Raw genomic sequence first — 27,893 nt, 5'->3', positions numbered from 1 at the left:
ACCACCCGCCCTGTACCGTGGTCCTCAAGCCCCTTCCCTCTGCTGTGGTTCCCAGCCCCCTGCCCTCCTCCATGGTCCTCCATGGCTGCAGGTGCCTTTGCCACCAGGCAGAAGACAGAGGTGGCATCCAACATCTGCAGGTCGCAGCCAGGGCATCCCTGCAGGGCTCTCCTCGAGGCAGTGGCCAGGGCAGGCAGGACATAATCGTGATGCTGGAGTGGGAAGAAGCATCCGCCACGCAGAGCATCCCTGCCAGCCCACCCTGCCGCCCAGGCGGGCGAGCCATGCGCGGCGCTGCCGGCGAGGCTGAGTCACGGGCTCCTACCTGCCATGGCGCGCGTGGGCCCACGGCCATGACTCAGCCCTGCGGCTGCCGGCGCTCACCGCCAGCCCCACGGCTCCCGCTTCTCCTCGGGGCTTTGTGCCGGAGCCCCCGCAGATGAATCAGAGCCGGGTTTGTGCCGGGCCCCAGGGGACCGCAGTCCCCGTGGCTGAGGGGAGGGTTGGCTTTTCTCTCTGAGTGCTCAGTATGGCTGGTGCTCTGCGAGAAGAGGAGGAGAAGGAACACACACAAAGGGGGTTTAAAGGGCATCTCCTGGTGCAGGTGGGAACAAGGATCTGTCCCATCAGGGAGGATCGTGCTGCCCTGAAGTGCAAAACAAAGGAGCTGGGGTTCGCTTTGCAAGTTTGTGCCTATGCCATGGGAAGCCAGGTTGGAAAAAGCAACCAAATGGCTCAGGTGTGGCCATCAGGTCCCATGCAAGGGACGGGTACAAGGCCGGGGTCTGGGGAAGGAGACAGCTGCAGCTGCAGCCCCCAGCCACCCCAGCCCCAGTGCTTGCACTGCACCAGCAAGAGAAACAAAACAAGTGTCTCCAGGGAGTGTGTTTGAAAAATACCAGGTTTTATTAGACAAGACGATGTTCAAGCTGACAGTTTTATCCCAATGCACATGATCATAGGCATCAATGCGGGCCTGTGTCCCAGCTTCCTCCCTCTTGCAATGCTCTTGGGCGAGACACTCACCCCCCAGCACCACGGATGTGGGATCTTGGGGTTTCTTGGCAAAGTGAAAAGGTCTCTCTGCTTCCCATTTCCACCCCCAGATTCCCAGAGCTCTCCTAAGAAAGCTCAGAGAGAGCTGGGCTGGGGACCACAATCCCCTTGGGACTAACAGCCACTTGAATCCATGGGAGAGAAAACATCTCGGTGCCAGCATCTCCCCGAGGCAGCGTGTGTGTCACAGGGAGCAGAAAACAGCCTCGGCTTCAGACAACCACTGCTATTGCTTTGGAAAGAGAACCTTAACGTACAATATTGGGGGAGAAAAAAAGGTTTGGGCCATAACAGAGGAGCCCCATCCAGGACATGGGTCCAGGGCATGCAGGTGCTGAAGGGAAGAGAAAGGGAGGAGAGAAGGCAAGGAGCTGGAGAGTAAAGCAAAAGAAGTGGAAAACAGGGAAGGGATGGGGAGAACGATGGGAGCAGCCTGAGAGCAGAGCGATGGTGCCTTTGCGTTCAAGGCCATAAGGGAGAGTTATGGCTCCTTCCTGGGATGGGGGCCCTTTCCCTGGGTTCCCAGAGCCCACAGCAGCAAAGAAAGAGATGGCGCAATACAGCACTTGCAAATAGAAATGTTTGATGGCCTTTGCTTGCCGTGACAGTGACACAGACCATGACAACAGGGACAGTGACAATATTAGCACATTTCTGTCAGTGTTTCTATTCCATTGTTCTTAAGAAAACTGTGCAGCCCAGCCCAGCGGAGGAGCGAGAGGCAAGGAGGAGTGGATGAGGTAGAGCAGGATGCCATTGAACAACAGGATCATGGACAAGAAGGAACAGCAGTGGAGTTGGGCAGCAACTCTGAGGCAGGTTTGAGACCTCATGGCACTGACTCACGAGCACATCACTCCTCTCCAGGCTGCTCTAGCTGCTGCTTTCCCTGACGCTCTGCTCACTTTCACTCGTACTTCTGGTCCTCGCTGCGCTGCAGACAAAATCCCTCTGCACAAGCCATGCCCCCTCCCATGTTTGGATGTAAATCTGGGTCTTGTCTTCATTAGTTCAAAGGCAGAGTCCTATGTTGAAGCAGAGGCAAGGAGCATGGAAGTTCCTGAGTTGGTGTCGCCCCAAACTCACCTGGACGCAAGGGGACTCCTTCTTCGCAGTGCCTGGCCTCAGTGCCGGGGGACATGGAGCTCCCATGGACCTTCTGCCCTAGCCCATGTCCCGTTGGGCACATAGAGACAAGGGGTGATGACGTTCACACCTTTCCCATCACAACAAAGCCTTCTTTCCCAGCTGTCTCTTTCCCTCTTTCATTCCTTTTGCCTTTTTCTTGCCTCAGCTGGCACATCCACGTCTTCTTGTTCCTGTCAAAGCTAAGTCCCTCTGCTCCAGAGGTTCCCTGGAGAGCAGCACTAGCTGCAGTCATTTGGCAGGACGAAGGAGAAAGGATGTTCAGCAGGTCACCAGTGGGCTTCAAGGCTCCAGTCTCCATCCAGTGCAACATCTGCCTCTTGGCTGGTTTGTGCTTGGCTTGGCAGCCAGCTGTGCTGGCCATGAGGGCCAAGTGATGAGGCCACTCCTAATCCCCCAGCTTTCACTGACAGGCTTCAAGGTTGGCTGTCCATGGGGAACATTGCCCTGCTTGGGTACTTCCAAAGCAATACCCCTTCTCCTTCCAGGACTAAGTGCTGACATGCAGAGACGAGCCAACAAAGGGCTAAAATGGAGAAAGTTTGGCAAACAAGCCACAGAAACCTGCCTGGATTGTCCTGAGGAGAAGAGATCAGCAGATGGGCAAAAAGGATATGGCTGGTGCCTTCTTCTACAGAGCACAAAACTATGGAGCTCTGACTGAAGAAACAGCAACTTGAACAAGGTCAAACTGCCAAACCCTTAACCCTGGGATCCCTGCTGATCTGCAGGTTTGACTCACCAGCACAGGTTTTTTTGGTTAATGGCACACACAAGCACCAAGTGTCTGTCCCTGTGCTGGCCCAGGGCGGGCAAAACCTGCTCACAGCCCCTTGAGGGACTGTGTGATTTGGAGTGCGGGCCCTCCTCCTCCAGCACAGCTCAGCCACTGCTGGCAGCTTCTTTCTAGCCCACTTCTTCCTCTGACATGGACTTGCAAATCCCACCACAGCTCCCTGTCTGGAACTACAAATGACCCTGCAAAAGCCCCTTCTTAAGGCGAACACCCAGGTGAAGGCTGCAGAAGTTCAACTCAGCTGTTAAGTGAACTGCGAACTCACTAGGTGACCTAAAAGTCTTGGAAAGAAAAACAAGATCAATATTTGCAGAGATTCATAGGATGTTTGTGTCTGAAAACAGTTGGGACCTGACCTCACTTTCCTTGCCCAGCGCTTTTCACCGGGGCTTCTGGTGATGCCCTGGTTAGTGTGTCACCGGTCTCCCCTGTGCTCACACCGTGCCCTCATTCTCCCTCCCTGCCAGCTTTGGGGATGCAGAGGCTGAAATTCCTGTTTGCACACTTTTGGCACCAGTGAAAAAGCAGCTACAGTTCTAGCTCACCGTGCATTGCTCATACTTACAGCTTAAACATTGCCTTCTACTTGAAAGAACAAAGATAAAATGACAGGAATTCACAGTTTTTATTCTCTTTCTTATGCCCGCCCATCTTCCCCTGTCATCGATGTCAATGACTCAAAGTCCTCATCGTACAGCAGCCTCTGCCAGTGTGGCACTCAAAGGGTTAACAAACCACGGCTTCTTGGACAGATAAGACATAAGCTCATTCACCAGTAGGAACACGTGGATGGTTGTATTACAGAACACCTTAGGGTTTCCTGTAGCGATTCTTTGGGGTTTCACCACAGCCAGTGATGTCGCAGGAGAGAACATTGGGCTTCTTCCCCAAGCCGATGCTTCCCAAGAGATCGGGAAGCTCGCGAGTGATGGCCTTCTCGATCTTCTCTAGGAAACACCCTCCCATGTAGGAACACTGCTGAGACAGCAGCTTAAAACTGGTGATGGGGTTGATTCCAAAGAAGTCCTTGTAAGCCTCACGGTTGGGGAGATCAAATTTGCTGACATTGGTCTTTGCCAAAATGGACTTAAAGATAAAGAACTTGTCAGGATCTTCCACAATGTCCCTGAACACCAGTTCTCCATCACTAAAGAAGGTCATTTTGTCCTTGTAGGTCTGTAGATAGCGATCAACCAAAAGGGCGTGGATGCGCACCCGGATGGCGTGCTGGCGAATGAAGGCAATCTTATTTTCCATCCTGTTCTCAATCACCTGGTTGAGATCTTCCAGGAGTGATATCTCTTCTTTGAGGAACAGGTCTTTGTGGGTATCCGGATGGTACTCGTGGGGCCAGAAGGAGCTAACGTACACCCTGGGTGGCTCTGTGACGTTGATGAGAGGTGCCAGACTCCAGAATAAAGCACCGTAGACCCTCATGAGCTCCTGGGTAGCCAGACTATCAGCTTTGTTCAAGATGATTCGAATCTGAGACTCACGACCCTTCAGCTGGCGAAACAGCATCTCCAACTCTAAGCCCACGTCTAGCTTTGTAGGGTCAAAGACAACGAAGATGAGATCAGCTCTGTCAATGAACCACTGGCACACATCATTGAATGGGTAACCTTGAGGAGAGGAAAGAGAAATCCAGCAGAAATGGCCAGCACAGGATTAGTCCCTTCAGGTCAAGGGACAGATAAAGCTTGATCCTCACACCCTGTCTGGTTTGGACAGGGTGTGGGACACGGCTGACTTCCCATGCAGCCCAGAACCTGTTTCTCATGTGCTGAAAACACTTCAGAGTTTCTTGGCATGAAAACCCATTCCTGTGTGTCTGGGCCTGCAACTACGTGTCTCCCTCAGCCTCACCTCCAAACCTTCCTTCTCCTTGCTGCTGGCCAGATTCCCACTGCTGCTCTGAGCAGATATTGGCCACATCATTGCTTTCCCCCAGGGGGCACCAAGTGGGTCAAGAAGCCCTTCTGATCTGTCCTGGCATCCCAGGTGCTGTGGGGACGGACTGGTGCTTCTCTAGGTCCTGCTATAGCACCAGCCATTGGCAAAGCCAGCTCCAGGGGTGACAAACAAGGCATTAAATGCTGAGCTGAGACAGAGATCATCAGCCCAAGGAGTCCCCAGGAAACACTTTGCCAAAATGCCTGTCTGCCACACCTCCAAACAGCAGAAACAGCTGCTCTGGTTGAGGATACTTGGGAATGTTCCCCAGGTCTCAGCTGCTGCTGCAGCTATGGGCAGCCATTCCCTCCACCCTCCAATGCAAGACCCCTTTGGTAGCCTACGGCTCTTCTCTAGAGTCCCTTGAATGAACTCAGTAAACTCCTACCTCGTTCTTGCTGCTTGCGGTTTTCAATGATGCCCGGAGTGTCCACGAAGGTGACTCGCTCCAGCAGTTTGTGGGGCACCTCGATCCCTATCAACTTCTCCAAGAAGTTCTGCCCAAACTTCTCCAGGGGTGAGAAGGAGCGGGCACTGTCGGCAGCCATCACGATGCCCTCGATGGTCTTCAGCTTGGGGCCGTGCATGATGACAGTGAATTCGGAGGTGGTGGGTTCTGCCCCTGCTCAGCAACAAGAGGAGCAGCAGAGCTTTGAAATCCATGTTGGGCAAGGGACATGACAGGGCTGGCCTGGGACTAGCTGGGGAGCTCAGGAGCATCACTCACTTGCCAAGAGATGCTGGGGGAAGGCAAGCAGCAGGGCCATGAAACTCTTGCCAAACCTCTTGAGAAAATGCTAGCAGGGCTGTCTTCTGGGGGGGTAGGATTGTTCTGGAAGTGGTTTGACTGCACATGGTGTCCTGGAGAACTACCTCCTGGGAGCCCTCATTGCCCTGGTGCAGAGCTGGCCATGGGCAGCTGCACTCAGCTGTGAGATGGCATCTGTGGGAGCAGGGAGGAGGGAAGGGGAATGACTGCTCTCCTGGGAGGGTGAATTAATTAGCTCCACATGAGGAAGGAAGGGGAGAAGACAAGGGTGAGTTGCCCTTGCAGTGTGACTGCTGCTCTCGTGGTCAGGGTTGGAAGCGGTGAGCCCTGTGCTGCGGGATGGAGATGCTGTGAGATGGGGATGCTGCAGGGTGAGATGCCCACTGCCTCCCCAGGGAGGGTGGACAGGCCCTGGGCCATGGTGGGGAACCTCTCCCTCCTGTGGCACTGTAGCCAGGTGGCACAAACCAGATCGCAACCTCCCTGCTGTAATGGGGGAATGGAATAGACGTGGCTGGGAATTGCTGACCACACAGATGTAGAAATGTGGGTGCCAGCATGCCCCGGGCAGAGTCGGGAGGGAGCAGTGAGCATAGTACCTGTGTAGAGCTGGTAGGGAGTGTCATCCAGCCCGAGGAGGTAGTTTATCATGGAGGATTTGCCGACGCTCCATGGTCCCAGGAATAGCACCATTGGCTTGGAAGTGATCTCCCCATCTGCGGAGAGGGGAAATAACAAGAGGAAGTGAAGAAACAATAGCTGTCGCCGCTGCACGATTAACTCCCGGCTGTAATGAGCATCCCATCTGAGCAGCCCGGCGACGCTGCCGGGGAAACAGCCACCCTTTTGGGGCCACTAGCCATTCACGAGCCAAGGCATTGCCCAGCGACAGGCCCCAGTGTCTGCAGGAGCGAGACGTCACCATGCTCTGCTCCACCTCGCTGCAGCAAGAGCGAACCTTCTCTGACCTTCTTCGAGGTTGAGCCTTTCTCAAAACACAGGAGGACCTGAAGGTCTTTTAAATCTTGTCTCAGTTCTGTTCTGGTTTAGCTGGAGTGAGTCTGGGGCTGGCTGCGGGGGGGAGTGTTGTTTGAAGGCACCTGCCACAAAGCATGGGACATGCGAAGGAGTTGGCCATGCCACAACCAGGCAAATGCCTCGTGCAAAAAGAGCTGCATGGCTTAAGGAGCAATACTATGCGACGGTGCTTGGTAAGCACGATGCGAGCCTTGGGCTGGCTGCCTGCATTGCATTTCCACCATACCGTGGCAGGGATCTGCCCCTGGGCTGTGGCTCCCGGTTGGGCAGAGGCTCCATCCCAGCATGGGGAGGACAGGCTGGGCAAACAGCCCTGTGCTGGGCTTGGGGAAAGGCGGGAGGAGAATGAAGAACAGTCCCCATCCCACATTCTTCAAGTGCTGCAGTTTGCTAAGGGGCTCGAAGAGGCTGGTGATCATGGAATCATAGAATGTCCTGAGTTGGAAGGGACCCATAAGGACCATCAAGTCCAACACCTGTCCCTGCATAGGACAAATTCACATCCAAAATTCACATCATGGGTCTGACGGTATTGTCTAATTGCTTCTTGAACACTGTCAGGCTTGGGGCCGTGACACCTCCCTGGGGAGCCTGTTCCAGTGCTCCAGCACCCTCTGGGTGAAGAACCTTTACCTAATGTCCAACCTAAACCTCCGCTGGTGAATCTTCCTGCCATTCCCTTGGATTCTGTCACTAATCACCAACGAGAAGAGATCAGCGCCTGCCACTCCTCCTCCCCTTGTGAGGAAGCTGTGGCCTCGATGAGGTCTCCCCTCAGTCTCCTCTTCTCCAGGCTGAGCAAACCAAATGATTTTCTAAATCCTTCACCAACTTGGTGATGGCCCATAAGGACTTGTCCTGATGCCACGCAATTGGTCTGGGAACTTGGGGGTCCCTGGACACGCACAGGCACTGCCCCAGGAGCAATCCCTCCTCAAGCAGGACTCGTGGCAGGCAGCTGGCAGAGCCATAGGAGTCCCTGGGCTGTGCCAGCCCTGAAGATGTGCTCAGGAGAGCTGGGAGCCTGCTGGTCAGCTCGAGCCCAAGTTAGGCCAGAAATTGAAGTAAAAATTGGATAAGAAGAGTTCTCATTAGTGGTAACCTTCCTCATCCCCATCCTGCACTCAAAGTGGGAGCGGGTCTGTCCCGCTGCCAGCAGGAATCCATCCAGGGGAGGGGCTGGGAGCCACGGGAGGAGCTGGAGCTGCTGTCCCACAGCCAGAGCTGAGCCTTCCCCACCGCAAGGAGATGCCCTTGGGCGACCTGTGCTGCCCTCGGCACCCTCTCCTTGGCCCAACTCCTAAGCCAGAGCTGTTTTCCCTGCAGTGGGTGAGAGACCCCGCTGCTTGGTGGCTGCTGCCTACGCAGGAACTGGCAGCTTTCCAGCAAGCTGGGGATCCATCTATGAGGCAGGGGAGCTGCAGAGCCCATGTGATGCTGAGCTCCTGCTCCTGAGGGTGCTGGAGGGCACTGCATGTCAGCTCTGCACTGAACACATCCAGCCATGGGTGCAGGAGTCAGGTAGGACGTGTCAGCTCCCTCCTGCCTGTACCTGCCCAACGCGGAGCCACCATATTACTGCTGAAAAAGGGAATGGGCTGGGGACATCTCTCCATGGGGCATAGCTGTGTCCATGCAGCTCAACCCTCCTCCCCAAAGCAGAGTGGCCACATCCAAACTGGAGGAGGGCCCTGCTCGCTGCCTGCTCCCTGCTTGCTGCCTGCTCCCTGCCTGCAAGCTGCAGGGATCCAAAGTTTTCTTCTCATGCAGGACAAAAACAAATGTTGAAACTTAGATGTTCGTTATTAATCATTCCTCTGTGCCACTCTATCGTTGCTGCTCTGTTCACTTGCTGGCTTTAATTGGGTTTTGGATTATTATTATTACTATCCCCTGTGATGTTGTGCCAGAGGTTTGAGGCGGGTCCCCGCGTGCTCTTTCATAACATGTTCCTGGCCAGGCGTGGCTGTGTGAACACAGGCAGCCCGTGCGCCCCGGCTCTATTCCATGTCTCCACCTTTGCCCCACCATGCCGAGGTGGGCAGGGATGCAGGCAGCCCCCCTGCCAGGCCACCAACACATCATTGAGCCCATTTCCACTCCTTGCTTTGGGAGCTGGCACCCCATGGGCTTTGTGAGTGACACCAGGCACTGGCTCCTCGCAGCGGTCCAGGTAACACAGCAGCTCCAAGGGTGTGAGGCCACGCATGGATCATCCTTTCTCCTGCCCATAGACTGGGAGAGCAGAGAGCATCTCCCATGCAGGGGGGAGCTGGCCTGACATCTGTCCCAGTTACATCCCCCCACTACGTCTGTTCAGCACCCCTGTGCATCACCTTGGTGGTCGGGCTGGAGAAAAGAGCCAGTCCTTGCTGGATGCAGGGCAGGGATGGCAGCAGCTCCATCACAGCAGCTCTCTCCAGCCACCCTGTGGCTGCTCGCTCCCAGCCCAGTCTGACTCACTCCCGGCTCAAACCTGTCTCTGATCAAGCTCATCCCAGCTCAGGCTCATCCCAGCCCAAGCCAGGCATGTCCCAGTGGTGTTCACTGAAGCAGTTGCATGCCGGTGCGTGATCAGGCCCTGCCTGTGAGCAGGAGGGTCCTCAGACTTCACACCCCTGCATCTGTGGTCCTGCTTAAAACACAGCAGCCTAAAATACAGCTTCTCTAAGCTGCCAGGTTTTCAGGGTAAAGAACATGCTGTGATCTGGCAAAGCACCAGGCAAACAAGGCCAGGAAGGTCATGTCTCCTTCTGCAGAGCCTGCGTTTGTCTTGGACTGTTCAGATCTGGGAGCAGGAGCAATCTGAATGCCCAAAAACGTGTTTTTTGTTTTTTTTTTTTTTTCCCAGAGCAGTGGCTTCTTGAAAGGTTTTTCCATGTTGCTTGCAGTACCAGGCTGCCCTTGGGTTTGAGCACTGCTTCTCTGGGGCTGGGATTAACCCTGGGCTGGGTCTTCTCCCTCCTCATTCTCAAGCCCGTCAGAAGTGCCTGGTGTCAGCTCACGCCCTGTTGTGCAAGTCTGTGCCGAGGATGCTACATGAAGTGGAGGACGCAGCTCTCCTCGTTCAGACTGAGCCACAGGCACTAAGGTCTAGCTCTGCCCTCACACCACCTGGGAAGGCCAAATCACCTGGGGAGACTCTCCCAACACTGCCCACGCTGTCACCCCACCCCTGTACCACAAACCCTGCCGGCCCCTCTGCCTACAGCACAGATACACTGCCCAGCAGCCCTCAGAGGTGTGGCCAGATTGCTCATGGAAAGCCACGAGTATCCTCACAGCACGTGTGCCCGCAGACGGAGGGACAAGCCACACGTGGCTGCAGATTGCCTGCGCCTGCCTCCGCGCCCCGCTCCCCGTGCACGTACGCCCACGCAAGCAGCACGCACACACGCGTCTGTGCGCCTGCAGCTAGAGATGCAGATAAGACAGCTATCGAAATATGCTATATTTATCTACAGCCCTCTCTGCTGCCAGCACACTGGCACGACACAGAGCCACGGGCCCTCCAGGCGCTGGTAGGGCTCTGCTGGATCCGGGACCAGGGTGCAGACGAACCCATTTATGCAGGATCCAGCACTGGGGGCCATGGGGTAGGACATAAGAGCCAGAAGATGGGATTTCCCTGCCTCATATCTCAGCAGGGACATCGTCCCCATGGCCCAGCGCCGGACCCAGGGGAAGAGATGGGAGTTGGCTGGTGCTTCTTGGCTGATCTCCCATCTCCTGCTTCTCCGGTGGGGCTGGCAGCACACCCTGAGTGGGACAGGCAGGGACAGGAGCCAGCTCTGGCTCCCCGAGGGGCTGAGGCCGCCACACAGGGGCCAGCCTGTGTTACTGGGACAGCTGCTGCAGGCTCATCGGCTTAAAATGCACCCAGGGGGGATCAAGGGTGAACATTTGGGAAAGTTTCTTCATGTAGGAGGGTGAAGGATGGGAAGAGCTCCCCTGCAGGGTGGGTTGTGGAGGGGTCTTGATAGATAAAGACCTGTTGCTGAATTAGTCAGGCTCAAAGGAATCTCAAGGCCTCTTCGAGAAGCTGAAATCAGAGTCTGCTGTGAGAAAGAGGGGCGTTCCTCAATCAGCGGGGTCCTGGCGTGGCGTGAATCATCGGATGTACCATCAGTGAGACTCCAGAGCACGGACAGCCCACGATACTCATTTAGCGAATCCATGCTTGGAGCGTGGACGCGTGATTAGAATATAGTTACGTATATAAGGAGACTTGTTTCTGTAATAAATGGCTTAGCGTGATTCACATTGAATCGACTGGTTTTGCTAAGTCCTTATCTCGCTCTAACAGTGGGTTATCTGCTGGGCTCCTCCAGTTCATGCCATGGGTAGTAGGTCAACCCACAGGTCCACCTCAAACACCTTTGAACCATCGCTTCAGGAATATGCAACCTCTTGAGGCTTAACCCAAGAAGGAAAGGTGTCAGAGCCTGGGCAAGGTGGAGATGCACAGTCAGGCCTGGGACAGACAAGTGCAGTGATACACGTGCCAAGCTCTGGCAGGGCTGGGGACAACGGCTCCTGCAAGTGCCATGGAACATGGATAACCGGGGTCTGCTTGGTGCTTGGGCAGTGTGGTCTTGTTGGGGCAGGTGAACAGGGAAGCTGGAGGCCAGCGAAGAGCTTAGGCAGCGCTGGCAGCATGCAGGCAGCAGGCAGCGATACCAACCTGTGGCGGAGGAGCCCAGGGTGCGTCCAGGGTAAGCTGTTAGCAGGGGACACGGGGAGAAAGAAAAGGTACCGTGAGTCGAAGAAGGGATGCGGCTGCCTGGGTCTGGCCCAGGCGGAGGAGGAAGCTGAAGACTGGCCCTGGCCTTCTTGTGGGCAGGAAAAGACAGAGACGGCCACATTCCCAGCAGCAAAGAAGGAGTTACAGTCTGTGAGCGACAACATCCACAGCTTGTCCTACCAGAACAAGCACCAAACCCCAGTCTGCCCGGCACACCAGGGATGGGGTTTGGGGGAGCAGCCCCAGGAGAGCTGCTACATCTGAGACAGCACCCCAACCCTCCTGCCCCACTCAGCAGAGTTATTGCCTTCCCGAGCAACGTTCACCGAGCAAATGGAGCCCAAAAAGCTGTGGTTAGGACAGCAACAAATCCCAACAAGTGTCTTGACCACCCCAGCTGTGTGGTTATCCATATCCAGCCCTAGACTGACTGGTGATGACCACTGGGAGGTCATTCCCTACACAGGGACACTTGCTAATTGGCACATATACAGTAATCAGGGTTACCAGCATGCACCACAAACTGGCATGACTTCACAGCAAGCTTCCCATCGCCAGACAGGGAGAGTCCCTCACCCCTGAACTAGGGACAGTCCCTCCAAGGTGGCTGTGCTGCGACCAGGCACACAGACTGACCCAGCTGGAATGTGCCTGCACCCACGTGGGATGGCAGAGCGGAGACGCGGGAGGGTGGCAGCCAGGGAAAAGGAGATGGCACCCGCCAGGTTTAAACATGCTGTAAGTGGAGGGTATGGGGTGAGTTTTCTGGGATGCAACCTGACAATTGAGAGCCTTGGGTTGAGGGTGGCAGCTGCAGCTCCCCCAGGACAGGCGACACTCAACTACATGGGTGTTTTTGCAAGCTGCGAGGAGCAGAGGGGCTCCTTGGGTTACACTGACTGGCGCACTCAAGCAGAGTTGATGGGAGGGGAGACAAAATGGAGGGGTGCCGTGTAATGGAGGGATGAAGGTGCTTGCGACGGCACCCCTCTAGATTGGCTTACACCTCCAAAGGTCACACATATTCCATGACAGTCCTGCCCCGCTGCTCTCCCAGCTGTCCCGCTCCTCCCAGCCAGCTGAGCCGGCAACTCTGCACACTCCAGCCTCCCCTCTGCCATGGAAGGGGACACAGGGGGAGAGCCTGGGGGCATCTCCCAGCTTGCAGGGACACTGCCATTGCAATGAACCCACACAGGACAGGGTCACTATGCAGAGGGAGCAGCGAGAAGACTCTCTCAGCCCCACCATGTCCTCACCTGCCTCGTAAGGCCAAAAGGGCTCCTTGGGCCAACTCTCTACCTAATTTGCAGGTTTCTCTAATTACACTGCTAATGGGGGATTGGGACAAGTTGGATCTGTGGGTATTAAAGGCAAACTGCTGGGCCTTAGGTTTTCAGGATGGGGCTGTGTGTGCCAGCATTGGGGTATCAGAGATACTCTGAGGAGTTTGGTAGCAGGAGAAACATTTCTGAGGGGAGTGTGGCCAAGACTTCTCGTGTTTAAGCCAAGGGCTGTATGCACTGCAGTGTGTCCATGTGCCCTTCCCTTGGGGCCAGGAGGCTGTGACTGTGGGTTACCAGCTCTGGGGTTGCATCTGCACTGCTGGGGGGGTGCCATATGGGACACAGTAGAGTGTGCTTGGGTTGGGAAAACACAAGGGTTGGTGCTTGTTTCCTCAGGAGCTGAGAGGGAAGAAGCCATCGGGGGCCTGAGGAAACACTTGCTCCCTCTTGAGATGGAGCACGGAGGTGGCTGCTTGGGTATGAGGTGGCTGAAGTACAGGGTGAGGTGTCCTGAGCAAGGAAACAGGTTGTGTACTGGGAGCTGAGTCTGGAGGCTGCATCAGCTGGCAGTGAAAAGCAAAGTGAGGATTAGAGGCTGGGAGCCCACCAGCTGCCCCTGTAATCCCACATATTCTCCTAAACAGTGTCCTGTGATTCACTGATAGTAAATGCTGATGCTTGCTTACACTCCAACCAACACATACCACAGCAGCTTGGAGAGAAGGTCAGGGTGTTGCTGAATCTGTGAGCTCCAGGATGGAGACAGTTGGGACAGGGCATGCCTGCGATGTCCTAACTGCATGGGGCCACCTTTAAGAGGCCGTGGGGACGAGCACCAGGGTGCAGACACTGCTGCTCCTGATACTCCTCTCCCAGGCACGGGGCAGTGCTGTGCTGGCTGTGTGAGGGAGGGTACAGGCCAGCACAACATGGGGGTGGCAGCAGCTGTGGGGTGGTGGGCTGTGGGGCACCCCTTCTGTGCTGGCTGCAGCACGGCATGTTGCTGTGACCCCCAGCTACCCTCTAACGTGGCAAGTGGGTTGTGGTCCCGAGCTGCTGGCAAGGAGCACAGAGCAAGGCAGGCAAAGGCAGGAACATGGAACTGACTGTGGGAAGCATCCAGGCACAGCTTGTCAGACGTACCCTCTAGAACCCCAATGGGTGGGTGGTGGATGATGTCCAGGGTGCTCTGTGTCTTGGGGGGACAGGACCTGGACTGGTGATGAGGAGTCTACAGCCCTGTCCCTGCCCCATAGGTCCCCCATGCTACCCACTGGCTGTAAGCCGGACATGGGCTAGCTGGGTATGGAGATGCTCAAGCCTGCTCAGAAAATGTCTGACATGGATTTAGGAGTTGCATTTGGGCTGCAGTGGGAGAACCTGTAAAACAGGGGTTCTGCTGTGAGGGGATGAGTCCCAGGGGTTTGTCCAAATAAATGTGGGACTCATGTGCTGGTGGACTGGGGTCCAGCTGCAAAAGGAAGGTCTGTGTGGAGGGTGTATCTAGGTCCTGTCCCACCAGGAGGAAGGGCCTGGCTCCAGGGTGTATGAGGCTGGAAATCCAGGGAGGGAGGCAGAACTTCAGGACAAGGAGGGACCCTGGAAGGAGGTTGATGTGGGCATGTAGCCCTGGGACACATGCAGCAGGGACTCCCTCCAGCATCCTCTCCCTGCCCAGCCAAGGCACAGGGGACATCTGGCCCTGTCTCAGGACAAGGCTTGGGAGGGGGCTTACAGGAGAGTTACCCCAGTGAACAGGGACCTCAGACTTGGGCTTGAGCAATCTGTGCTTGGAAAATGAGGCTGCTTGTGCCATATGGGTCACAAGAGCTTCCTCTAGTTTTGAGTATCTTGGGGCCAGTGCTGCACTTTCCTATTCTGGAGGGTCACGTGATACTGGGGCTCAGCCTAAGGCAATGTCTGTGGCCACAGGGACCTGCTCACCTGATCCAATGTGTCTGTGATTGCCAAGGGGTGGAAACTCTAACTCCCAGCATGAGCAAAGGCTGCTGAGCTTGAGGAATACCCTGCCCACATGGCTGTGTCCCAGGAAGGATGAGCAGGAAGGATGCCAGCTCCAGCCACCCCTAGGAAGCTCAACCCAGCCTTGAGAGGTCCTAAGCTTCCTTGCCAAGCCTTTTTCCCTGGGCCATGATCTCTGCTTGGCATGAGTACAGGGCACTGATGTTGAGCAGGTGGAGGACCCAAAGCAGGCAGGGTTCAATGCTCAGCCTACACAGATGGTCCTGACAGCAGATGGGCTAAGGAAGATGCAGGAATGCCTGCCACTGGGTTCACTAGGGCACGTCCTCTAAGCCCAGTGTGTTCGTGGACTTCTTGGGAAGCTGTAAAGTTAGACAAACTATCCAAGCCTTTCCATGATCTGCTTTTCACACTGTTATCTGCATCTCAATAACCTGATTGTGCTGGAGGCCCCGCTGCCTGTGGCATTACCTGTGATCTCATGCTGCCTCAGCTCGTTGTATCTGTAGGACTGCTCCAGGGGCTTGATGGAGGAGTGGTAGATCTTCCTCAGCCGCTGCAGTACACCTGCAAGGGCAGAAGCATGTGGATGGGTGAAAGGCGAACCACACCACCCTGGTTGGATCCCTCTTGGGTAAGCCGCTGGGCATTCCCTGCAGATCTTGAGGGTGACTCAGCTGTGGATCAAGAGACTTGGCTCACACTTGAAATCTTGGCCAAACTAATCCCAGTCATGCATTTTGATGCCCCTCCCTGCTAATGTTTCCTGCTGGGCACTGTCCCCATCTGCTGTTGGTCTTGCAGGTGCCAGCCACTGATAGAAGGGACATCTCTCATTAATGTTGTTTAGCACTCAACACCCATGAACATCCCTTCACCACAGTGCCAGAGACCCATGGCACAGTCCTTAAGCTGTTGGCTTGGAGAAAGAAGGAGCTTTTTCCACAGCAGCTTTCATCACTTTCTTTGCAGTGTGAACTGCCCATGGGGCCAGAAGAAACAAGCCTTATGATAGCAAAACCAAATAAATAATTGGAATCAAAATCCAAACCCTTTATTGCAAGTTGCCCTGGGTTTATCTGGGCAGCAGTGTGGCTGGACTGGGCTGATTCGTTATCTTCAGTTTACAGCCTCTCTACCCTCCTAATTCTTGTATGCCCTTGGAGCTGTCTTTAAAACACCTGAAGTATGTTAACTCAAGAACAGCAAAAGGGCTGTTATTGAAAACACAGTGTTGCTGGACCTTCAAGAAGTAAGGGTAAAACCAAAACGCTCTAGAGGAGGGAAATCCCATCTGCACTATTGGTGGAGCAGAAAGGTATGGAGCCTGTCCTGCAGGGACAGGGATGGCATGGACTGAAGGAGCAGGACATGCATGGCTTGGTGCCACCCAGACCCCCTCACCTGAGAAATCATCGGCAGGCTTGTCCTCGTTCAGCTTGAGAGTGTTCTCCAAGTGGGACCGGTCACGCTTGGTTGGCTCGCTGGTATCTTCAACCTCTTCTGGAGGAAAAAGGCGAGGAGATCTGTTACCGCTGGAGGAGGGAATCCGCACAGGAGCTCACACAAGCTGCTACTGGGGAGAAGGAACGAGGGAGCACGCACACCACAAGCCCACAGACCCACTGGGTGCTTCAGCAGCCACCGCTGCTTTTGGCACACCGTGCAGTTTCTCTTTTGCAAAGGTTCCTTGAGGCTGCCAGGGCCGTGGCTGCTGGGGGAAACATCGTGGGCAACCGCTTGGCCCTGAGGAGGGGCCGGCAAGGGAGGCACACAGTGCCTCCCCAGGGAAAGCAGGAACTGGTGCTTGTGGAGAATGCAAAGGATGTGCCTGGAAGGGGCTCCTGGGGCTGAGGTGCAGCACAGGGCAGGAGCACATGTAGCACCTGCTGTGGGACAGGCCCCCTGCCCACCCCAGCACTTCCCCAGCTCCTCCAGGGCTAAGCCTCGACTGTCTCTCTGCTCTCCCTCTCTGTCCTCCTCCCCTAAAAATTACCCATTCAGACAGAGATGTGAGGGTATGCAAGACCCAGTGTGGCTCTCGAGGGACTGGCTGCCTCTGCTTTGCCAGTGGAATCTTTCCCTCCAGCTTCTCCCCACTCTGCTCCCACATCAGGGTGGAGCCCTCTGTGTGAGGCCATGGGTCAGGGTGGCCCTGGGGACCTATTGGCTCCGTGCCAGGCCCTGGGAACATGAGGTGGCTGTCTCTACCTGGGCTAGGCATCCCAGTGTTTCCAAAATGGGGAGGCAGACGTGTCCTTGCCCCAGAGGTGCTGGCACACCAAGGGCATCTCCAATGTGCTTTTTGATATTGAGAGCTGGGTTGGACTTTAGGAGGGGTCTGAGGACAGGGCTGGGGACAGATATGTGGTGGCTTGCTGGGCTGGGGACACCTGGGACATGTGGAGCACAGCCAAATCCTGGGGCTGTACTCAATGTCTCCCAAATGTTGGGCTGAGGAAGACCTTTTGACTTGCCAAGTAAAGCCACCAAGAGCAAACTGGGTTTGCCTTTCAGCACAATTGTGAAATTTTTGAGCTGGGACATTACAGAGGGAAGCAGAAAAAGGCTCGGCTGGGTCTGAAGGTCGCTACCCAACCTGTAGGCCAAAGTCCATGAGCGTTTCTAGGAAATCGTGATGGGGGTGTCCATTCTTCTTAGCTAACCTGCCTTTCAGTGACCAAACGCAGCTGGAGCCAGTGCTTTGGCAACTCATCAGTCTGAATCCCTCTTCACACCTTCCCCATGAGGCAAGGGCTGGTGGACAAGAGACCCACCAGCCTGGGTAGTGTCCTGCCCTTGCACCAATAGAGCTGGTGGTCTGGAGGACTCTGAGGATGGAGGATAAAGAGCCTTTGACTGATCTGTGAGTGCTGAAAGGAGCCTGGGGGACAAAAACCTTATCCATGTCCACAGTCCAGAGGAAAAGTCATGGGCTTAAAGTGCAGTGAGGGAAATGTTTGCCAGCTTTGGTATTGCTGCGACGAGCACCTGCATTGCAGGCGTCTGTGGGCTCCTGCCTGTGCCCTCCATGCCCGCAGCCGGCCCAGCCGTGCAGCGGTTAGGGGCAGGCGTGGGAAGCACAAGCATTAGGAGAGGGCCATGCACTAGGCGCAGTTTAATGTGCCAAGCTCAGCTCTGCTGGGGATTGATAGTAGGTCATTCTCACTGCTACAGCACACCAACAAGAAAAGACTCCAACCTATCTGGCCACGCAAGGGCTTGGTGCCAGCAGGCTGGGTGCTGTGGCCAGGTGTGCTCTCCATTTCTGCCAACGATGGCTTGTCTGCAGAGAGTTCTGCTGCTGGTGGGTCTTCCACCACTTGTGGGTTTTCCACTACTGCTGGTGGGTCTTCTGCTGCCAGTGGCTTGTCTTCCACTGCTGCTGGTGGGTTTTCCACCACTGCCGGTGGGTCTTCTGCTGCTGGTGGGTTTTCCACCACTGCTGGTGGATCTTCTGCTGCCGGTGGGTTTTCCACCACCACCGGTGGGTTTTCCACCACTGCTGGTGGATCTTCTGCTGCCGGTGGGTTTTCCACCACCACCGGTGGGTTTTCCACCACTGCCGGTGGGTCTTCTGCTGCCGGTGGGTTTTCTGCTGCTGGTGGGTTTTCCACTGCTGCTGGTGGATCTTCTGCTGCATCCCTACAGGGTGGGTGATGGCAGCTGACAGGGCCATCCCTGGCTTCTCTCTTGCTGGCAGCTGCTGGTTCACCACTGCCCTTATTGCCAGAAGCACCGACCACTTCCTTGTCACCCTCTTTATCTCTGTCCTCTGGCCCTGCTGGCCTAGCACCATCTTCCTCAGATTCTTTCCCCTCCTCAGACTCGCCTTCCTCCTCGGACTCTTCCTCACCTCCATCTTCCTCAGACTCACCATGTTCATCTTCCTCAGACTCTCCCTGCTTGTCATCTTCCTCTGAGCTTTGTTCAGCTCCTTCCTCTTCCTTCTTTGGAGCAGACACTGCTCTTGTCCCATCTATTTTCTCTTGCCGAGACTGCCCCTGGTCCTCAGAGGCTCCTTCCTTGGTGCTGGGCTTCTCATCCTCCTGGGCAGGGAAGCCATCATGTGGCCCAGGCAGGTGGTTCCCTTCATTATGTGCTGCCTCAGGGATACCCAAGGTGGTGTCATCGCCTGGGCCCTGTGGCTCTCCAGGCCTCTCCTGGCCCTTCTCCATGACAGTCTCCTCCGGCTGGCCATCCCTTGGCCCCAAGTCCCTGCTCAGGCCGCCCATGGGCTCTTCCTCCCCCTTGCCATGTCCGTCTTTGGTGACACTGGGCAAGGAGGTGTTGATGGGGCTGCCATCGTTTTCCTCCTCAGGGCTGCCGTCAGCTGCCTTCTCCTCCAACCTGGGCTCTGCAGCCAGCAAGGGGCTTTCAGCAGCGCCGCCGACATGGTCCGTGCCGGGGCTGTGCCGCTCTAAATGACGAGAATAGCTCAGTCAGTCTTACCCGCGCCAGAACGTGGCTACTGGGGCACCTGCTGACCCCCCGTCAGCTCCAGGAGGGGCTCTGAGGGAGAATCTGTGGCTGTTACCATGAGGTTTAAACTCCTTCCTAAACTTTCTCTAGTTCCAGCTTAATTTCCTAGCCCTGTCGCAAGAAGCTGGGTGCAAAGAGGTGTTTGTGGGGGGGCAGAGCAGATGCTAGCAGGGGGCCCTATGGCTGCGCTGGCCATGGCTGCCTGGGGCCGTGGCTGCCACCCACTGCAAAGCACTGCAAGGAGGCGGCAAAGCAGCCCTAAAAAATGAGGGGAAAGGAATAACGAAAAGCGTAACTCAAAAGGCTATGGGTACTTGGCAGGTTAAAAGGGGTCCCCAGCCCTCAAGGAGAGTGTCACCAGTGCTGGCCATGGCGGGTGGCTGGGTGAGGACAGGAGGAGGAAGGGGTGAGGGGGAGGAAGGGGCAAGGGGCTCCCTGGTGCAGGGCAGGTGAGTGCAGGCAGGGCCTGACCCTGGCAGCAGGGCTCAAGAGCTATTTATTGTGAGCATCCCTTCACTAGGAAAGCATTTGCTGTGCTGTACGGCTGGCGGGGACACAATGAGTTTGTTCTGTGGCCCGGGAGAAACCAGCCATATTTTCCACAGGCCTCCAACTGCAATTTAACATTAGTCAACGGGTGCCAAAAATAAAAGATCACCAGCTATACTGTCTCTGTTACAAACAGTTGCTGCTAGTCTAAATAATCCCCCGAAACATCTAATGCCTGCATGCCAGGGAAGCGTTTCAGAGGAAAATAATTCCTTTGTACTCCAGCTGGCAAGCAGATGCCAACCAGGAAAAAATGCCACCTCCACCCGGCTGTGGGGAGGAGAATGGGCAGCGCCGGGCACGGGAAGCGCTGGGCATGGGCAGCGCTGGGCACGGGCTGCCAGCCCTCTGGTTCCTGCATCACGTCCTTGCCAGGGAGCCATGGGGCCATGTGTCCTGCAGAACATCGGCAGGGCCTTGCCGGACTTGGCAAAGCCACGGCGCTGGGGCTCGCTGGGCTCAGCCATGGGGGACCGCGGTGGCCACGCACTGGAGGAGCCAAGCCAGGGTTGGCACAGTGTCAGCCCCAGACTGTGCTGCCCACTGTAAGCTGGTTTGCCATGGCCAGGGATGTGCCTGTATCCACGGCAGGGCCGGTGGTGCTGTTAGCTGGGATTTGGGCAGCAATGGTGGGCTCACGCTGGGGAAGGAGCTGTGCCGGTGGCAGGCGGCTGGGAGGGCTGGTGTGTCCCTCAGCACGCCAGGATTTCCAGTCACTCTCATCTGCAGCCTGGCACAGCAGAGCTGCCGCCATCCCGCGGGCCCTCGCCCTGCCGAAACCGGATGCGCGGGTCACCCTCGGTCTGCCCTCGACGACCTCCCCCGTCCTTTGCTGGCATGTGTTTCACAGGTGCCTCCAGGCTCCAAATTAATCTCCCAGCTGTAGGGAGACAGGTCCCGTGCAGCTCCAACATGCCTCCCTCCCCCCCTGGAGCATCCCTCTCCTTCAGGTCCCCTTCCGATGGGACTCCTCGAGTTGCCCAGCCTGCTAGGAGCCACTTGAAGGGGAACATACTATGTCTGAACTGCAAAGTCCCGGGTGGCTGGGGGCCAGCACACCCCTGCCTGGCCCTGGTGGCCTGGAGACCTGCCTGGGTCTCCTGAGGGTCCCCCCAGCCGATGGGGACAAGGATATTCTCAGCTTGGCCCCAAAATAGCTGGTGACCTGGAGGGCTGGGAGGTGAGCGCAGCTTCTCGGGCAGGCATTTGAGGAGGGTCAAGCCGGGTCTGGGGGAGCAGGGCCAGGCAGAGGAGACACTGTGCATCCGAAGGGCTTTGTCTGGGGCCTGCGTGTCTCCTCTGACACAATGCAGGGGGACAGAGGGGTCATCACCCACCATGGCCAGGCACAATGGCAACCCCAGTGCCCAGCATGAACCTTCTCTTGCATGAGAAGGGAAATATTCCCCATGCACTCTGACTGGGATGTCCCTGCCAGTGTGCTCGTCATGGGCTTTATTTCCTGTGACCTTTAAGGTCTTGTACAAAGTCCCTCTCCCCTTTCCACCTCCTTCTCTCTCCTGTTTCCCCTACATGGTCTTCAAATCCATCACAAGGCGAATTGTGCTGATCTGCAGATGGCCGGCCGATGAGCAGTGAAATGGGCCTAAGGTTACGGGCTTAACACCCTCCACGCGTCTGCTGGAGGCTAAAAATATGGCCCGGCAACTGTACGGGGGAATCAGAAGGGGCAGCTCAGTGGTGTGTGAATGGAGAAGCCCCAGCCCCTCACCCCACTGCCAGTCGAGGGTTACATCTGCACCTGGGGCCTGTCCTGCAGGTCCCCGTGGGCTCCTGGAGGGAGCAGGGACAGCTACGCTGTAAAGTGACACCGGGGCTCCCCTTGTTCACGCTCTGTGTTGTGCCAAGTGGCTGGGGGACATCATAGCGGAGGCCTTGCCCCCCTTCCCTTGGGGACCTGACCTCCCAGAGGGTCCCCGGCTTGTGGTGCCCCTGCCCACCCCAAATCTCACGCCTGTCTGCAGGGGCTGGGAGGACTGTCAGCTGCCTGGAGACCCTTTCCCCAGCAGTGACAGCACCCTGGGGTGCAGCTGTGGGGATGGAGAGCTCACGGTGAGGCTCTGTGTGCCACAGGAGGCCACGGCTGGTTTGCATCCAGGAAAAGCCCATGTGGAAAGGATAGGGATGGCTACTGAGGGCTGAACATGACCCTGCCACCATGTCCCCTCCATGCTTGCATGGAACGGTATGGAACGGTAACACCCCGCTGCTGAAATGGGTCCTCCAGGAGGGACAGCCCCTCAGGACGGCGCCAGGGTCCAGCTAGGAGGGACAGATGGGCACAGGTGGCCCTGGGAGGGACACTCTCCCCCTCTGGTAGAAATTGGAGCCCCGAGCGTGGGGCTGGTGATGTGCAGCACCACAGGGATGGCTTTTCGCACGCCCCCTTTATCTGCCCAGATCCCGGCCCCTGCAGTGCACAGGGGAGTTATTCACTGGCTCCTGTGAGTCCTGCTGTCCCCTTGTCCTTCCAGTGGGGTTTTGGGGGCAGCTTGCACTCCTAACCTGTCTGTGCCTTCCTTTTCGGGGAAAGGCAAGGATGAACGAAGCCAAAAGGCTGTGCTTTGTTCCAGTGTAGCCCCTTAAAACCCCACGGAAAGTGTCTGGACCCAAAGGCGCTGCAGCCCCATGACACTTGGCACTGGCCCAGGCGAGGGTCAGCCCCTGCCTGCCTGGCTGTTGGCTGCTGTGTGGGGGGCTGCTGGGGAGGGGGTGCAGCGCCCAGGGATTACAATGCTCCGTGCTGCTGCCAGCCAGCAGCCTGGCTTCTGGAAAAAGTAAGTTGAGACGGATTAGCCCCACGAGCCTGACCTTTCTGCAGCAAGTAACCCTTCCCAGGCAGGAGGTAGGGCCAGGGGAGGCCAAAGCGGGGCCCGTGCCCCTCACCTGGGCTCAGGCCTGGGCACCCCAGCCTTGCAGCTCGTGGCTCAACCGGAGTGCAGCAGAGGATGGTATCTCTTCCCTGCCTCAGTTTCCCACTCTGCGCCATTCTGGCAGATCCTGGTGCCACTGCTGAGCCCTGCATACAAAGTGCCCATGGTTTATTGCCCACATTTCACACGGCAGCCCTATCACAGCCAGTGCAGGTTGGAGCCTGGCTCCAGCACCAGTTTGGGGTTGTCCAGGCCAATGCCTTCACCGACTGGGAGGGGAAAGTGTTCCAAAGCGGCTCAAGAAACCCAGAGAACACAAGAACAAGGCTGATTGAGGATAGAATTGGTTCTCCAGACCCTTGTGCACCACAAATCCCAGGACACACAACCACAGTGTCCCATCCCAGAGGCACCAAAGGGATTAAAAACAGGCTCGGAGCTTTCTACATAGAGCTGGCAACAGGGAATCACTTTTGCAGAGTGTCTTTTTTTACTGTCTCCCCACAGGGTTCTCTCCCTAAGATTTGGAAGGAAACCTGAGCTCTTGACTTGCAGAAGACACAAAGATTGGGGTGGTGGAAGATAAAGCAGCCACCACTCCCTGGTTGGGAGACATCTGGCGAGCAGACAGCAGGAAAACAGCATGTGTATCGGCACAGGCAGATGTCATACTGTATGTTGAGAAACACCTACCCATGGTGTTCCTTGTGGGGTCTGTAGCCTGGGGGGATGCTGAAGGACCTGAGGGAAATGCTTTGCAATGGCTGGGGCTGGAGGAGTCCCTTCCACCAGAGGAGGGACTCCTGAGAGGTCCCACTGGTCCTGTCCCCAAGCCTCCAGCAACAGGAGGCTTCACCAACCCACCCCAGGGTTTCCTTGGTGGCCCAAGGGACATCCTCTACACACTGCGAGTCTTTCTGGGTGAAGACTCCCCATCCCTCCTCTCTGGTCATCCCAAGGATTCCTGCTCACCTGGGCAGGACAGGGAGAGCCCTTGGACTTGTCAACCTGGATTTTAATGCCTGATGATCCGTTGTCCCACAATATCCTCAAATCCTTGGGAATGTCCAGGCAGAGACACTGCCCAGCCGTGCTTAAGCAGCGGCGCCCAGCCCCAGGCATCTCAGCATCAGGATGTGGGATCCCAGCTCAGCACAGGGATGGGACCATGCGGCTCCGAGCCCTTTTTCCTAGCGTGTTCACACGAGCGGGGAGGTGGGCAGGGACGATCCACACACCCGGCTGGCACCAGGGCTGTGCTGCCGCTGCCAGTGCCCCAGCTTGGCTCAGGGTGCCCGGCTGGAGACTCCCAGGCCCCTCCGCCAGCCCCCACCGGCACACGAGCTTGCTGGCTTCCTTGGCCTATCGCTTACAGGGAAATGTCCCCGCAGGCTGAAAATAGCCCAGCGGAGCCCTGCCAAGGAACCAGCACCCTCTGCTATTCCTGCAGTGCCTGGGGAAGGGCCATTTTATGAGCAATTCAGTCACTCTTGGACCCACCGGCCGAGCTGGGGTTTCGGCACCCCAGTGAGCCTGTGCCCCCAGCGCGGGGACCCAATGCCTGCGTGGGGCTGGCAGATTGGTGAGCAGGGGCACAGCAGGGACATGGGGGCATGGCAAGAGTCCAGCCCACCAACTGTTGTCCCCAAGCACAACACAGCCCTCCCAGCCCCACGCTGTCCCACAGTGAAACGCTGGTACCTCTGTGCCACCAGGGCCATGCACGAGCGAGGTGTCCCAGCTGTTCTGCCCAGCTGTCACCTACACCAGGCTGATGGGAGTGTCACCACATGGCCAACATGCCTGACATCTGCTTTGCTTTGCTCAGCCAACACTTTGGGAGAGTTGGGGCACCCGTGGGGTGCCCTTCAGACAAGGTACCAGGAATGTGACAGAAATGCAGGTGACACACATCCTGGGTGATGGGAACCACCCCAAGACGCCATGAGGACACGGAGTTGGAGCCCATCCCGAGGTGACACCTCCCAGGCTGAGGCAGGATGGGGAGTCTCAGGGATGGTGGCCTGCATTTGCTGTCACCAGCAGAGGTCTGTGTCTGCCCCTCAGTGCCCTCTGTGCTTGTTGCAGGAGGTGCCAGCATGCCAGGGCTTTCCTCAGCTCCTCACCCAGCTTGGAGGTGGTGAAGACACAGCCCACTGTAGCCCTCCCACTCAAATCTGTGATGGCTGCTGGGGTCAAGGGCTCCCCAGCGTGAAGCTGCCGAGCATGGTGGTTGGGCACTGCCCCACCAGCATCCCCGTGGCCCGTTCCTGGTGGCCGCAGGGCCTCACCACAGCCACCTTGCCTGAAGAGATGGCCAGTCTCTGCCTGAGGTGTGAGTGCAAGGAGGAGACCTTGCCCCGGGCAGGAATGGGGCAACAGGTGAGTGCCCTTGCACGAAGCCATCACCCAGCCCTGCGTTGGGTTTTGGCCTTTGCCAGGGCTCCCAGCTGCTCTGGTGAGCTTTGCCAGCCCTGGCCACGTTGACCACAGGCCTTTCCCACCCCCTGGCCTTTAGGAACAGTGACAGGTCCCAGCAGCCCCAGGTGTTACCAAACCCTCGAGGTGCTGCGGCTCTGGCAGCATGTCCCAGTGCTGTTGTGCCATGGGGACCCTCAAGGACCTGGCAGTTTCCTCAGCCAGGGGCATCACAGCTGGAGGGGGGATCCAGCTTTGCCTGTCCCATGTGTCCCCATCTCCCTCCCTGGAGGGTCACCGTGGCCAGAAGCCTGGCTGGGCTCTAGCAAACTCCAGCTGCAGATGCTCTGCTATCTGGGGCAGTGACCTTCCACTTCCATGCTCAGCCATTGCTCGCAAAACCCAGCAGCTTTACCCCAGAGATCACCCACTGTGCCGAGGCGGAGGTCAGGATGGTTAAACCAGCTGTGCCCCTGTGTGCAGCAGGAGCCTCCCAAACCCTGCCCTTGCCTCAGTGACCACACTCCTCTGTGATACATCAATGAAACCCATCATTCCATACTACGGTTCCCTTCTCCTGGTCCCCTTCCCCCACTGGGGAGCCTTCTCCTCACCAAAGGGGGGTTAAATGAGAAGACAAGGCCCCAAAATAGGAAAACTCTTTCCCCGAGCCACCTCCTGCACCTCAAAGGAGCCTGGCTCTGAGAGCCCAGCTTGGGACCAAATGGAAAGCAAAACTCACTGTGCAAACTCCACCAGTCCCTATGGAGCAGAAACATGGGCAGGAGGTCTGCCCCTGCTTGTACCTTTTTCCCAAACCTACAGGGCCAGAGTGAAACACAGGACTCCCCTAATGAGCAGGAGACACTGAGCGTGGGGACTCAGGGAGCTCCAGCTGCCCCCCAGAGCCAGCTCTGGGGCTGCAGATCCCAACGCACCTACTGGCACCGGAGCTTCCTCCAAGACACGTGGCTGAGCAGGGTGCTGGTGATGGGGTGCCCAGTGCCGTGGCATCCTCTGTCTGCCACAGCTCAGGCCGTGCCAGCCTCCATGCCAGTCACCAGCAGCCACCCACCATGGTGACAAGCCTTCAATGTCCCACAGGCCCACCAGCCCAGCCTGGGGTGGCACCAGCCACCAGACATGCCCATAGAAGACCTTTCCATCCCCTCCATCCCCAAACCCAACCTGTGGCCCCACAGAGGTCATCCCGCCAGTGGTGGGGTGTCACTGTCCCCAAATCCCGTTTATTAGCGAGAATGGTCCAAGATGCCCTTAAAAGGCCAAAACTCAGTGGGGCCGGGGGTGCCGGTGCTGGAAGGCGGCAGCTGCGGGTGCCCGTGCGCGGGGCCGTGGCGGCGCAGGGCGGGGGGGGGCTGGTGGCCGGGGGGAGGCAGGGCGACTGCAGGGAGCACAGTGTCCCCTTACACGGCTGTTTCCATACTTAGCCGCCCCCCTCCCGGCAGCACGGCTGCCGGAGCCCGGCCAGGCAGAGAACGGGCCCAAATTAACTCAAGGGCAAGCAAGGGTATCGGCAATGCCACCCCACCGCGCAGCCCCGAGGGACACCCAGCCAGGGATAGGGGTGCTTGGTGGTGAACAGGATGGCCTGGGGAAGGGGCTCTGTGGTCACACAAATTGCTGTCTTGCTTGGCAGGTCCTTGGGTGGGGGGATGACCCCCAGGACAAACAGTCCACCCCATCCTGATCCAACTACAGGCTGCCCCAGCACCCTGGCAGGCCCCCCACATCCCCACAGCCTGAAATGGAGGCACTTCAGCACCCATGGGTAACACTGACCCCAGGTGTATTGGCGGCAGCACAGCCCCTGCACCCACACAGACCCCGTCCATGCTCCCTTCCAGCTCACAGCACCCACTCTGTTTCCGTGGGCATTTTTGGGGTGACTCTGCAGCCCTGGCACGGCTGCTGGGGAGCCCAGATGCCTGTACCCCCAACTGGCACCCACCCAGCCCTGGGGTGCTCGGCTGGGCTCAGTGGGCACCCCAGAGCCCTACTGGCACCCACACTCCTGTGGGGACCCACAGACCCCTTGAGCACCCACAGCTTCACGGACACCCGCAGCCACACAGGGACCCACAACCCCAGAGGCACCCACAACCTCATGGGGACCTGCAGCCCCACAGGGACCCACAGCTCCACAGGGACCCACAGCCCCACAGGGACCTGCAGCCACACGGGCACCCACAGCCCCATGGGGACCCAGAGCCCTGTGGGGACCCACAGCTCCTCGGGCACTCCCAGCCCCATGGGGACCCACAGTCTCACAGGGATCCACAGCTCCACAAGCACACACAGCCCCCCCCCACAGGGACCCACAGCCCCCGCAGCCCTGTGGGGCCCCAGCCCAGCGGGTGGTCGTACCTGCGGTGCTGAGGAGCAGGAGCGAGGCCACGCAGCAGCAGAGCAGGTTGAGGCCCTTCATGGTGGCTGCCAGGAGCTCCCTGCTGCTCGCTGCCTCTATTTATATGGCAACAGCAGACGCGGGGCAGGGCAGGCAGGGCAGGCAGCGCAGGCAGCTGCCGGAACGGCCAGCACAGATGCTGCCACCGCCGTCTGTCCGCTCCCAGGGGGCCCTGGGGATGGGGACAGGGACAGGACACAGCGGCAGTGCTGCAGCACTGGGAAAGGCTCATGTCAGGGATGTGGTGGCATGGGAGACCTCCTGGCATTGGGTCCCTGGGGTGGCACTGCCCACATGGGTGTCACCAGCTCCATCAGAGCATCCCCCTGGTGTGGGGCAGTGGATGTCCTTGGG

General features: G+C 57.4%; 1 protein-coding gene across 4 annotated transcripts; it reads right to left on the bottom strand.

Moving 5' to 3' along the window:
• Window positions 1-883: 883 nt before the first annotated feature.
• Window positions 884-27,593, bottom strand: SRL (sarcalumenin). 4 transcript variants are annotated; one of them, XM_082064494.1, is made up of 8 exons: window positions 27,500-27,593; window positions 17,974-19,191; window positions 16,176-16,274; window positions 15,243-15,338; window positions 11,443-11,478; window positions 6,320-6,436; window positions 5,340-5,573; window positions 884-4,620 (listed from the first exon to the last, which is right to left on the bottom strand). In XM_082064494.1, exons 1-8 carry the CDS (start codon window positions 27,558-27,560, stop codon window positions 3,809-3,811), a joined length of 2,673 nt encoding a protein of 890 aa, XP_081920620.1. In that variant the 5' UTR covers window positions 27,561-27,593; the 3' UTR covers window positions 884-3,808. The 4 variants fall into 4 exon arrangements, with proteins under 4 accessions (XP_081920620.1, XP_081920621.1, XP_081920622.1 ...); XM_082064495.1 differs by lacking the exon at window positions 11,443-11,478; XM_082064496.1 differs by lacking the exon at window positions 17,974-19,191 and having other exon boundaries at window positions 27,500-27,567.
• Between the last annotated feature and the right edge of the window lie 300 nt (window positions 27,594-27,893).

Source organism: Streptopelia decaocto (genome assembly GCF_964273445.1).
Source record: "Streptopelia decaocto genome assembly, chromosome: 13".
Taxonomy (NCBI): Eukaryota; Metazoa; Chordata; class Aves; order Columbiformes; family Columbidae; genus Streptopelia; species Streptopelia decaocto.
Note: the sequence above shows the minus strand (reverse complement) of the source record. Positions and strands in the feature narration are given on the sequence as shown.

Bases quoted from the DNA above. Each gene is read 5' to 3' on its own strand.
- SRL (XM_082064494.1), bottom strand. From the start codon at position 27,560: ATGAAGGGCCTCAACCTGCTCTGCTGCTGCGTGGCCTCGCTCCTGCTC. The intron at 19,192-27,499 runs GTACGACCACCC...CTCGTCATTTAG, and splicing joins CCTGCTCCTCAGCACCGCAG to AGCGGCACAGCCCCGGCACG. The intron at 6,437-11,442 runs GTTGGTATCGCT...CCCTCTCCGCAG, and splicing joins CCTGGGCTCCTCCGCCACAG to ATGGGGAGATCACTTCCAAG.